The sequence below is a fragment of the Athene noctua genome, chromosome 16, assembly GCF_965140245.1.
Source record: "Athene noctua chromosome 16, bAthNoc1.hap1.1, whole genome shotgun sequence".
Taxonomy (NCBI): Eukaryota; Metazoa; Chordata; class Aves; order Strigiformes; family Strigidae; genus Athene; species Athene noctua.
This window is the reverse complement of record NC_134052.1, coordinates 5,786,537-5,799,187: the sequence shown is the minus strand read 5'-3', so window position 1 is coordinate 5,799,187 and position 12,651 is coordinate 5,786,537. Positions and strand designations below refer to the sequence as shown.

Genomic DNA, 12,651 nt, shown 5'->3' with positions numbered 1-12,651 from the left:
GCTCCAACACAGGGGCACAGGAATAAGCTCCTGCCCTGACACAGGACTGTGGCAGGCTACTGGTACAGGAGTGATTCACCCCCATACACACACACATAAAACCAGGCTTTGCTTCCTGTGTTAAATCAATTTTGCAATATTACCTCAAGGTAGTAGGAAAAAAAAAAAAAGTCCTTTTTTAGTGCAGCTGCTCCACAGGCTGAGGAAGCTGTAGGTCCTGCCTCCATCTCCACCAAAACCAGAGCCCCTTGGCAGGGCACTGCAGCAGGATAAACCCAAACATGTTTGTAAAAGGACACGGCTCCCACTTCCATGCACACAGCTACAGCAGACAAGAGGCAGCCTTTTATTAATTATTAAGGCACTATTTATTAATTATTGCTATTAGTGAAGAACACTCAAAACCCCAACAGCTTCCATCTGCTTTAATGAGTTGTTAAGCCACAGGACAGCTTCACTCCATCAGCTATCAAACTGCAGGGAGCTGTACTGTCTGGGAACACTGGTCATACTGGAGGTAACAATAGCTATGCCGGAGGCTCATCAATACATACAGTCACCCATTGCCACCTTCAAAAAAGAGCCAGGCTTTCAAGGTGTTAAGAACATTAAGAGACCCAGCTTAGAGGAATTTTAGTTTAGTAAACTGAGTTTTTGTGGAACCACTTTGGCCCTCAGAGAAGTGTTTCTAGTGCAGAACATAACCCGTATTATAAGTGCAAAATACCCGAGCTGCAAACAGGGAGGAGGAGATGCATCTAGAGCATCCAGTGCTCACAGAGGATGCCAGGAGAGCTCTGGGTCAGGTCTCCACACGTAATGAGGTCAGGAGAAGGCATCCAAGTCAATGTCAGGCAGTGGAGGTCTCCAGTAGGCAAAGTGGCTGTACTCTGGACACACAAGAGCCATGCTCCCACTCTGTCCCAGAGGAGGGAAGATCAACTCCACCAGCTCTGACAGCCGCTCATACCTACGTGGGTAAGAAAGAAGCTGCATTGGGGTCACTGGGGTTTTGTTTGCTTTTCTATCCCATGAGACGCTTCTCAGTTAAATCTAGGTTAACCTGAAAGTGCTGAGGAACAAGCACATCACTTACGTTGACTTGTGGTTCTTCGTGAGCTCCTGGATCAGCTCTCCCTTGGGGTTGACTGTGAATATGCGGCTCTCTGGCAGGCCCACTTGCTTGTAAGCATAGACATCCTGCCCAAGGAAGGCCAGCAAGGCATGAGAGCTGCAGGAATGCACCACCACCACTCCAGCCTGAGCCCTTCCTCCCTCCTCCCCAGGACACCCACTCACGCTGGCTCTGTTCCCAAAGGCTGCATAGAAGGGCACCTTCATGGCAAACAGGTTTTGGATGTCCATCAAGCAGGTTATCTTGAACACCTCTGGCTTCTTCTCAATCACCTCCCTGCAGCACAAGACACAGAGCAGAGGTCAGAGTGGCATCAGCTGGCCAGGACTGTGGCAGCCCGGCTGTGCGGGGCTCAGAGAAGTGATTTGAAGGGCACTTGTACATCTAGAGCTTCATCATGAAGCTCCAGGGAGGGCAGGCAGGCAGTTCCCCTGCTGCCTCCCATGAAAGCAATCCTGTACCAAGGAGGCCAGAAGCAGTTTCAGGCTGTGACATCCCTCAGCATTGAGCTGGGAAAGGGGGGTCCTGTCCCCAGGGACACAGGGCTGGGGAGGAGAGGACACAGTACCTGTGGAAGGCAGAGAAGAGACTGCTGGGGGCGAGCAGGATGGGGCCCTTGGGGAGGGCACAGCCTTGCTCATTGACCCATTTGAGGTAGCCTTTGGTGATGTGTGCCATGCCGATTGCCCTGGCTGAGCAGTAGAGGAACCTGTAGCCATTCCTAGAGAGAGCACAGGGAAGCCCTCTGAGCTGTGCCCTGCACAAGGCATCCTCCCACTCCTGCTCTGAGGTGGAGAAGGAGGAAGAGGGAGCATGAGGCTGAACACCTGACTTAAGCCCAAACCCTGTTCACCCCTTCAGCAAGGAAGATGGCTTCACAAACAAACTCGCCCTGAGACTCAGGGTAGAATGTATCCCCATCTGCCCCACTGCTGGGAAGCAGCACTGGAGGGGGACCCTCTCTCACCTTCCAGGCCTGCCCAGTAGCTGCACGCCCATCCCGGTTGCAAAGCACTCTTCACTGCTTGGTACCCACCACCCAGACAAGACCCCCAGTCCAGCACATTTATGACACGGGACTGGCTGCCTGTGGCTTGTGGGGAGGTGGACACAGCCTCTGCAGAGCCCCTGGCAGCCAGCACAGCTGGATGGGCAGCTCAGGCATCGAAGGTGGCAGGAGGCAGCCGAGGTGTCACCGAGGGTAGCCCCAGCCCTGCACCCAAAGCCCCCCGGGGAGTGGGAGCCCCCCGGGGCTGGGACAAGCCATCCGTGTGCTCACAGTGCCTCTTAGTGGCCACAGGTGCCAGGGACGGAGCTGAAGGCTGGGCTCCGAGGGGACCCACTGCCAGCCTCCACCGGGTTGACAGCATCGCACCCCAGGGGTATGGGAAGCTGTAGCTGGGCACCCAGGGAGGCAACCAGCACCCAAATTCTGGGTAGTCCCCTGCGCCACTGCTGCACAGCAATCCGAAGGTGTTTGTCTGTGCCCGTGGCCTCTCAGGTGTGACCCTGTGTGATCTCATCCCTTTAGGTGCTCAGCTGCATCTCCCCAGCAAAGTCTCCCCTGACACACACTCCTCCCAGGGAAGGCAATGCCAGCGTCTGCTCCCAGTGCCCACGGGAAACCCCCTGTTTTCACGCCCCCAGTGTCATCCAGACAGCACAGCTAGCATCAGCCACCGACAGCAGAAAATCAGGCTGTTTTGGCCAGCACCAGCGAGTAAGGAGCACTGACTGACTTCCACTCAGTCTCCCCATCTTCCCACTTCCCCTTGGCCTCAGTTGATCCGGTACCTACAGGTGGATTTTGTGGAAGAGTTTAGCAATTCCATGATGAGTCCAGTCTTTTCCCAGATGTGGCAAGATATGCCCAAGTGCGTCTGACCTAGAAGGAAAGGACACCAGGTGAGACTGATCCAACGTGGTGGGTAACCTGCCGTGATGGGGTTTGTGGTCCCTCCTGGCTGCTTACACAAGCCTTGAAAGTACAGTTTCCCGTAAGGTTGGGGTGCAAGGATGTGGGGTGGGAGAAAGGCCCTTTACTTGGTGATGGTGCCATCGATGTCCGAGATGACCACCTTGTCATCCCAGTTCCACAGGTAGATGGTGGCCTCACAGCGACACGTGCCCTGGTACTGAGTTGTCACGCTGAATGCCACGTCATTGGGGCCATCCTGCAGATTCAGCTTTCCCTGTGGCAGAGGCGGAACAAAAGTGTCACACTAGCACTGATTCATACCAGTCCAAGGTTTGCCAGAGGTCAGACTGCCACCTGGCCAGACCAGAGACTCCAAGCATCTGTGGGGTGGCCACTCAGGGCAAAATACTTGGATGCCCTATAAAAACATGAGGTGAGGAGTAGAAAAATCCTTGTTTCAGAGTTGTCTCAGCCCTACACACATAAGCAGGCATTGAAGGAGGAGTAGTAAAATACATACGATTTGTTCGGAGGAGAGCCGCAGGGATTTCTTGTAGGTTGGCAGGGATTTCTGTGCAGGGGCATCCATTGCCAACGTGTCCCCAGGGTGCAGGGCCTCATCACCACTGGATGACCCCTCTTCCTCCTGCCTATACAGAGAAGAGCAGAGCATGTTTGCTTTACTCTGCAGATCACAGATTTCCCCATTAGCACCAGGGCAGATCTGAAGGGGACCCAGGACAGCCCACCCACCAAGAAACAGCCATGAAGCTTGGCTGGGTCAGCCAGAGCCTTAAGAGAGATTTCTGCCCTTATACATTAGGGGAGTATGAATGTACAGAGCATGTACAGACTCCTAAAGGAAACGTGGGGCGGGGGGAGGCACTCACCTCTGCTGAGCAGAGTCAGGCTGCAGCGTCCCCACATTGGCTTCCCCTGGCCTTGGCTGCTGCAGGCAGAGAGTGGTGTCATTAGCACCTCGGTGCCAAGGGCAGGAGCAAGGCTGCCACTTGGAGCAGCAGTACCAGAAAAGAGGTCGCAGCACATCCCCCTGCCTTCATGAGGACACTGCCCCATGGAAGAGGAACCACAAGCTGACGCTGTGGCAGGGCAGGGAGACCAGTAAGCACACGTGGTGCCTGGGCTGTGGCATGAGGGGCACGTAGCAAGAGGTCTCACCATTATAATGTCCATGTTATCAAGTGCCGTTCTGCTGCTCAGGTCCCTCTGGCTGTCCTCATCCTCAGGCCATCCCCAGGACCCTGCTGCTCTCCTACCCCCACCCCTGCCAGCCACCAGAAAGGCACCTGTCCCCTGGGGACAGCCACTGCTGCAAACACACCTCCTCTGCTGGGAATTCTCTCCTCCTCCAGGAGAACCACCACCTTCTGCCTTTCTTGGGCATCTTCTCCTTCACCAGTTGGTCGATGGCACTCTGTGAACGTGGCAGAATGTTGGATAGAGTCAGTTCTCAGCCCAGGGAGGCTCATCTGCCAAGAGGCTAAGGAGACCCTTGTCCAAATTGCCTTTGGAAAATTATTCACAGGATAAGATGTGTGACCCCTGCCACATTGTGAGCTGAGATGGTTTTGCAGTGAAGGGTACAAAAGAACTCACTCAGCTTGAGGGGGGGGTGTGGGGGTGCGTGGAAATCTGAATGCCTCACGCAGACCAAATCCTCCAGACTGGCAGGGCCCCTGGCTCTGGCCAGACTTGCACAGATACAACCATCAGAATAGGAAATTTTGACAAGGAAATCTCTACTCTCCAGGTATCAGTGGTACCCAGTTATCAAAAAGCCACCCTGAGGTCCCTGCTGGGAAGAGAACAGACCTCAGGGTTTTTGGGCTGGAGTGATGTTCAGCTCTGTCCCAGACTCCCTGCAAGGCCCCAGATGGACAGCCTGGCCTCTTGCAGCCCCACTGCCCTCTTCAAGCCCTGCTGAGAAGCATGGCTAGTAAGTGTGTTATGCCACTGACCTCAGGAATGTTCCTCTGGAAAGCCTGCAGGGACAGGATCATGGGAGCAGCCACTGCCCAGTTGTAATACCTGAAAAAAAAGCAAGAGGAATGGGAACATCACCATCCTGCAGCATGGCCAGAAGGTCCCCTCCCACAACTACTGTGGTATAATCATTGTCTGGGATGGAGTCACACTCCTACAGGAGTGTTTTTGTGGGGACAAAAGTGCCACAGTGGTCATCTTGGGATGAAGCAGCAGGAAGAGCAGGCCACTCACTTCTTGTTGATCAGTATCACCAGGTTCGGGTCATCAATAAGTCCTGGTTTCTCAGCAAACTGCTGGTAGGAGACCATGTGCTCCATGAACTTTTCTGGTGGGATAGAGACTGTGTCATGCCACTGGTATATATAATGGATTTTGGAAGAGCAGAATATCCCCCTCTCCCCTCCCACCTACCATGAGAGATCTCCCTGCTGCCCCCCAGGCCTCCACATAGTGACAGGGCAATTGTGGGCATCAAATCAGATTCTGAGTCCGTGAGGCTGTCAGCAGGCAAGTCAGATGGCAGCTGGACACACAGAGGGTTGCTGGGGTCTGCAACAGGCTTTGAACTCTGCTCTATGTCACTACCAGCAAGAGAAGAAACAATGGCAACATCAGCCAATAGCTTTACACATACCTCCATTCTTTGCTGCAAGAGAACTGCTCAAGAAGGTCTGAGCTTGGCCAGCTGGGGCAACCCATACCTCCTGGGGAAATAGAGAGCCACCTGCTCCTCATCCAGGTTGGAGAGATCTTCCAGGTAAACATCACTGGGACCCAAGTGAGAACTTCTTTTGATGGATCCTCAATGTACAGACAGAAGGGAGAGAGCTTAGCTGAATCACCCTTCCAACCATCTCAGCATCTATTGAGAAAGCTAACAGCATTTTCCTCTATCATATTTGCATACCATATAAAGAGGGCATCTATTTTCCTACTTTAGAAGCTGCCTTAAATCAACAGAAGTACCTCAAGATACCTGAACTGGCATGAGACCACTTGCCAAGAGGACACAAAGGACAGGCCAAAGTCCTGCCGTGACAATCTGAAGGTGCCATTTGAAGTCAGAACCACACAGGACAACGCTTTGTGATCTCCCTCTTTGTACAGTGGGGAATCCTAAGCATCTCTTCAGGGAGACAATTTTGTTCTGAATTTACGCTGACTGGAGGAGTAAGGTTGGTTAGGACAGGTAGCAATATAAAAGTCGATAAATACACTGTCAAGGGAAACATACGCATGCATACATCATTCTGTGATTTTTTTCCACCTGACTTGTCATGCTTGGGATGAAGACAGTCAGGCCAGGTGCTGCCAGGCACTTCAAGTTAAGGTATGGTCTAGTCTGCTGAGAAGTCTAAGCATGCAAAAGCAGGGACATCCAAGGATGGACTTCAGGAAACATAAGGCAAGAAAGCCTTCCTGGGGACCTGGGTGGTCACTGAAAGGAGGAAACCTGAGGAATGTCTCTTCAAAGCAAAGGAGCTGGTGGCACGTGGAGAGGGCAAAGCAAACATGTCATACCTTGAACACCCAGGGCAGACATCAAGAAGTTACACTGAATGAACAACCCAGTCCCCCACCCAAGTCAGTCACATCTGCAGGCTCAAAGGCCACTTCCAGCAGCACCAGTCACCCACTCACCTTGTCTCCTCTGGCTTTCCAGCTGGGGCTTGGGGCCCTCCAAGCCCACATGCCTTGGAGCAGCAGCTCCCTCAAAGGGCTCCACATCTGGCTGAACCTCTGGTACAACACTCCAACCTCCCTCCTGTTTCTCTTGCAGGGCTGAGGAGGCCTCCAACAAGCTCTCTGCCCCCAGAGCACTAGGGATGTCCTTCAGCTTGGGTAGGCTGTTCTCACCCTGGGGTGCGGGTGTTGGCTCAACAGGCACAGCGGAGGAACAAGATACACTCTGAGGTCCTGCTGGGCTTGGACCTTCTCCAAGACCTTTGGAGGTGGCAACAAGATGAGTTGCCTCATCCACTGGGACTGGTGCCACAGAGACAGTGGTTGCTGCAGTAGCAATGGCCGTTGTGGACTTGGCTAGTTCAACTCGTTCCAATTTATTCACCTCAAGAAAGCAGAACAACAGGTTTGAGGATGGGAAGTTGCCCAAAGCATCAGGCAGAAGAGAACAACTCCTCTGAAACTGCCTGGCCACAGCTGCCCCTACTTTCTGCAGACCTTTCAGACATCCCTCTTCCACCAGCTGCTAGAGGAGAGCAAGAGCAGGGACTCACCTGAGGGAGCCTTCCCCAGCTCCACTGCATGTGGGATTCGGCTCCTAGTGCAAAACTCTCCTGCGGTCTGATCTCCAGCTCAGAGTCACTTTTGGGAGAAGACAGATGGCCCAGGGTGGGGCTACAAGAAGAGAAAGGAATGCAGACCTCATCTACCCTACAGCCCTATGCTTTCCTATTACTGCAAGAACATTTAAGGCTAAGAACCCTGTAAGGTTGGTTTCCCATAGAGTTAGTTCTGGCCCATAAAACTATCACTTACAAATGAGCAAGTCCTATGGGAAGCTGAGATCCAAGGAAGCAAAGTTTTATGCCACCAGCTGTCCAGAAGCAGCTCAGCAGCTGATGCAGGAGAGCCCTGCACACTCAGGCTTCTTGCATCCGTGACCACGGCCAGAAGTGTCCCTCACAGGCTCCAAGAGTTCCTCCAGCAACAATACATCAGGCCAGGACAATCCTCCTCTCCTGACACCCGCAAATCCCTTTTCCTTACCACCTTCCCAGCCACAAGGCACATCCCCTGCTCTCAGCAAAGCTGAGGAGATCACCTTGGCTCTGCCTGTTACCTGTCCACAGAGGCCAGCTCCCCATCAGAGTAAGGGTGCATCTCTGGGGACTCCAACAACCCAGTTTCTTCTTCAGGGAGATCAGTGAAGGAGAAATACACTGAATCACTGCAAAGGAGGAAAGAGGTCAGTTATACCACTCAAGCACGTGGAAAGCTGCCGATACTCAACTTCACCATTTCCACTGGCTTTCCACTCTACAGGAGGCTGGGCCCCAACTCAAAACACTATCTCCATGTTTCAGTGGTGCTGGGTGTCTCCAAGCAGACCTACAGCCTTGACTCACTGCATCACCCTGCTCAGACCGAACAGCTCACCTGGGGGCTGGCAGCTTGCACAGCTCCTCCACAGACATCTCACTTTTGGTCTCTTTGCAGGCTTCTAACTCAGAGTCCGACACCTCCTTCCACTTGGGCTTCCTCCTGCGCCGCCTTCTCTTGCGCAGGGTTGCTTCAGCGTTGGAGGCCTCCTGCTCGTGAGAGGGTTCAGCAACAACCTGCAGGCTCTCCTTCCTGGGGATAGGGGATGTGCAGAGGCAGGAGGGGATGCTGCCCTATCAATGAAAAAAAGCTATGAGAAGCCCATCAGCTCCAGCACCTTCCTTTTCAGCCTGGCAGCTCACGGCTCTCATCCAGGCGACATACACCACCAGGCCCTCAACATGGGGGTGGTTTTGTGGCTAGGCCCAAAGGAAAGGTTTTGTTCATACAACATGTGAATAAGAAAAGAAGCAGGGTTATCCAGCCACAAGCTAAAGACGTCTTTAACACAGTCAAGGAAAGGCAGGCAGGAGATGGCACCATGAGACCAGAATTACAAAGGCTGCAGATGGGATTCGGATCTAGAGCCCTCTCCCTGCTCTCAAACCCAGCCCAAGCCAGCAGCGACCACAAGTCAGCCTGGGAGAGAGCTGCCAAGATTTCTGGAAGCCACAACTAGTCCCATCCTGCTTCCCAGTGGAGTGGGCAGCCTGCCACAGCATCTGGCTCACTCTCATCCCTGTCACAAGATTCCCCCAAGAGGCCAAGCTCTGAGATATCTGCCTAGCTGGCCAGCAGCCATGCCCATTGATGGAGGCCAGTCTGGGATGCAGATATTTGGTCTAATGCTTCCTCAGAGTGCTCCAATAGTCAGATCCTCCATGCTGGTTGTAAGATCCTTCAAGTGGGAACCTTTCTGGACACACACAACAGAAGGAATAATGGAGTCACCCTGGGGAAGATGACCAGTCCAAACCCGGTTCTTCCACCTCAAGCCTGCACTTCCAAGCAGTCACAGGAGGACCAAGACCAGCAGTACTACTTCATTACCAACCTCATTCTCCTCTGATTCCTGAACAAAGAAGGCCTCTCCATTGTCACCCAGCTTCATGTGCAGGTCCACAGGCTCCCCATTGATTTCAATGTCAACCTGGCAAGGAGCAGAAGCAGCCTGTCCATCTGAACCCACTCACCCATCAGCATACAGCAAGGCACTTCCCCAGGGACAGGACAGGTTAGGGTCGTTCAGAGGGCTGACAGCCACCCCACCTTTGAGGCAAGGGACCCCTCCCAATTTTCCTAGGAAGCTCAGTCTTCTTTGGAAGAGTATGTGTTTCATTCAGAGGCATCCCTCAAAAATTTGGCAAGCACCCCTTTCAGCAGGGCTCCCAGTCCCTCAAACAAAGTTTTTCCATAACCTGTACGTTATGGAAATTCCTAGGTCTGAAGACACCAGAGAGGAAGCATAGTCCCAGGGCAGGCACCACTTACCACCTTCTCCTTGGAGCGCAGCACACCCAGCTTACCAAAGCGCACATGAAACGGGGAGCACTGGAAGGAGTTATCGGGCTGCCTCACCACGACCACATCGATGCAGCCCGTCAGGGTGGCAGGGTTCAGACCCCGGTACAGCTCCTTCACCGTGACAAAGACTGTCTCAGCAAGCTGCCCCACGTAGTTCATTGTTTGAGACTGCAAGTGAGAGACGGGAATAAACTCAGGTAGGAGAAGAGGGCTCCAGCAGCTAAACACAATGTGAGTTTAGAAGAATCATTTCACAGCTGCAAACACAGCCCCATCATGGGGACAACTAAGCCTCTAGGGAAACCGAGGCAAACACATAAAGGGCCTTGATGAAGATGAGCCAGGGCCTCTGTAAGCACCAGAAAACAGGACAGAAGCCAGAGCACTAGTTACTGCATCCAGCTTGGAGGAGAGACCTTTGCCATCAGGATGCACCATCACTTTTGCCCCTTGGGAGGGCAAATACTACCTTGCAACAACACTGCAATCAAGCTGTCAAGATCCCATTCAAACAGGAATTTAGTTGGCAGGAGACCTCCTGCCCTGCACTGTCCTTAAAAAAAGTGGAAAGACCGAGGAGCTGCTCAATACACCATGTGCTGACTTTGAACAAAATCCAAGCCTAACATTTTCCACTTGGAGGGGAAGGCATCCCACCTAGGCATTGCCAAATCAGCCAGACATGGTCCTTGTTAAAGCCAGAACTCCCCGGTCTCCATGCCTTGGCCTCTGCTGCTGTCATCCATCTTCCCAGGGAATCCCAGCACAGGGGCTGTGCTGCCTGGAGGACACCCGAACAGCTCTGCAACGCAGTTTTCACAAGGCACTGCTGCACTCTGAGGTTGCAGAGCTCCTGGTTTTCATTAGCAAGAAGGAAAGCCTTGCTTGCTGCTTGCTTCCTGCTCATCCTCTCGCCCACTCACGTCCTCCAGCTGCTCGCTCCCCAGGTGGGGCCAACTCCCCTCCCCTGTGCTGGAGGAGAGGCATGGCTGCAAAGGCAGAGATTCCCGTGGTCCACGGTGGGGCTCGCAGCACAGCCGTTCCTCCAGCCCCACGAGGTGCCACACAGGCTCCAAACAGCTCTCAGGCAGCCCCCCTTCCTGCAGCCCACCGTGGGCACTGCCTCCTGGTCAACACATTGAAATCCCTGGAGTATTTTCTTGCAGATCTATGTTGGGTTGCTGTGTGGTGGTCCCAGCCCCTGGGCCAGAGGAGCCCCTTGCTCCACGTGCTCAGCACTCTGTGTCAGCAGCACAGCAGCATCAGCAGGACAACAGTCTTGGTGTCAGCACATCACACCAGAGGCTGAGCCCGGCTTCCCCAGCTGCGAGCTCTGCACCCCACCTTGCCCCAAGGAGAGGACAAGGGCACAGGATGACCGCTTCAGAAGGGCCATGGATGAACTAAAGGAAACCTCTGGTGCTGGCAGCACCATCAGCGGATGGCATGGTGTCCCCAGGGGTTCTCAGGACAGCCCCCAGCACACACTGAACCCAAGGGGGGGCTGGTGAGAGTTGGTTCCTTACCCAAAGGGACGAGGACAAGCAGGTGCCACCCGATGAGCCCTCTGCCCCAGCAGGCACCCAGCCTCTTCGATCCGTTTTGCTCAGCCCCATCCTGTTCCCAGACATCCCTTCTGGAAGGCGTCTGCACAGGGAGACACAGTCCCCGCTCCATGTCCCGTCCCCCCACCTCTCCCTGACAGTCGGGAACAAGCCCAAAGCCCAGAGCCTCCCGGGGAGGGGGGGGGGGGAGGGCATGGCAGGGAAGCGCTAGCCGACTCCCGAAGCTTCGGTGCCTCCATCAGCTCTGCTGAGAGCGGGGCCAGGGTCACGGGGCCACCCATCAACTTGCTGAGCCCAGCTTTCCTGGGCATCACTGCCATTGTGGGCAGCCCTCCAGCTGCCTTCCCCACTGCACTGCAGGGCCTGGCAGCAAACGGGAGAGAGCTCCTCGCTGCAGAGGAGGGGATTTTCAGAAAGGAGGAACAATCAGGCTGGCCCCGATGCTCCCAGGGCAGCGCTGATGGGCTCCTGACTGGGGTATTCAGACAGACCTGAAAAGGGCACAGGGAAAATCCTGGGCAGGTAAACCTGCACAGCCCATAGGGTTTGGAAAGAGACCTCAGGAACAGCTCCACACTGAGTGGCACCTCCACAGTAAACATGAGGTGGAAGGGCTTATCACAGCGCTGCAGCCACCCAGGGAAACAGGCTGCTGAGCATCTCGTGCCAGGGTTACATCCCCTCTGCAGAGCCAGCGCTCCTCCCACGGGACAGGGGGCCCCGCTGCCAAAACGGACATCTGCCTGCATGCTCCTGGGGACACACTCAGCCCCAGAGCTTGGGGCAGCGGGAGGAGGATGGCTCTGGGACAGTTTTCGGCTCAGGGAGTTTCTGGGGAAGACGCTTGATTCCCCATGAACCCCCTATGGGTTTCACCCAGGACAGCTGGAGACAGGGAGGGAACAGAGACAAGAGGGTTAGGCTCCTCGCAGCTCTCAGCCCCACCGTGGGTGGAACAAGTCCGTTAGGGAGATGAACAATAAGTTACACTCTGGAGAGAAGCGGACAGGGCAGGAGAAAGGGTTTTCAAGCCACATTCAACAAACAAGCCCTACATAGGAATAGGGCATGCCCAACCCCTCAACTCCAGAAACGGGACGATCACGGCCCTTCGCCGCGTGTCTCTAGCAGAGGGTAAAGAGGACAACCCTCCTCTGTGGAGGAAACACATCTCACACCCACCTCTCCAGCTAAAAAGCCTCACAAAATAAGCCAGATATTTTGCTAACACCAGCCTGCTCAGCTCGTAGGCAGCAGCAAGCTGGGCCACCCCCAGCAGCACACTCTTCCCATGCACATCCACCCTCCCCAGGACCTTCCCCTTTACCTGGGCAGCAGCCGAACCTCAGCGCCTCCTCAACTTTAGAGCGCCCAGCCCAGAAACCCCAGGAGCTGCTCTCCTCCAGCAGTAACACTCGCTCACCCTCAGCTCCTCCTCT

At 54.4% G+C, this 12,651-nt stretch overlaps 1 protein-coding gene across 1 annotated transcript; it reads right to left on the bottom strand.

Moving 5' to 3' along the window:
* Nucleotides 1-513: 513 nt before the first annotated feature.
* Nucleotides 514-9,824, bottom strand: LPIN3 (lipin 3). The gene is given in 19 exon segments (XM_074920050.1): nt 514-970; nt 1,097-1,200; nt 1,300-1,411; nt 1,704-1,856; nt 2,934-3,020; nt 3,179-3,327; nt 3,574-3,696; nt 3,940-3,994; nt 4,376-4,488; nt 5,033-5,102; nt 5,292-5,385; nt 5,472-5,641; nt 5,762-5,861; nt 6,702-7,128; nt 7,298-7,418; nt 7,864-7,971; nt 8,181-8,416; nt 9,178-9,273; nt 9,615-9,824. Coding segments are annotated over 19 exon segments (2,655 nt in total). The 5' UTR covers nt 9,807-9,824; the 3' UTR covers nt 514-825.
* Between the last annotated feature and the right edge of the window lie 2,827 nt (nt 9,825-12,651).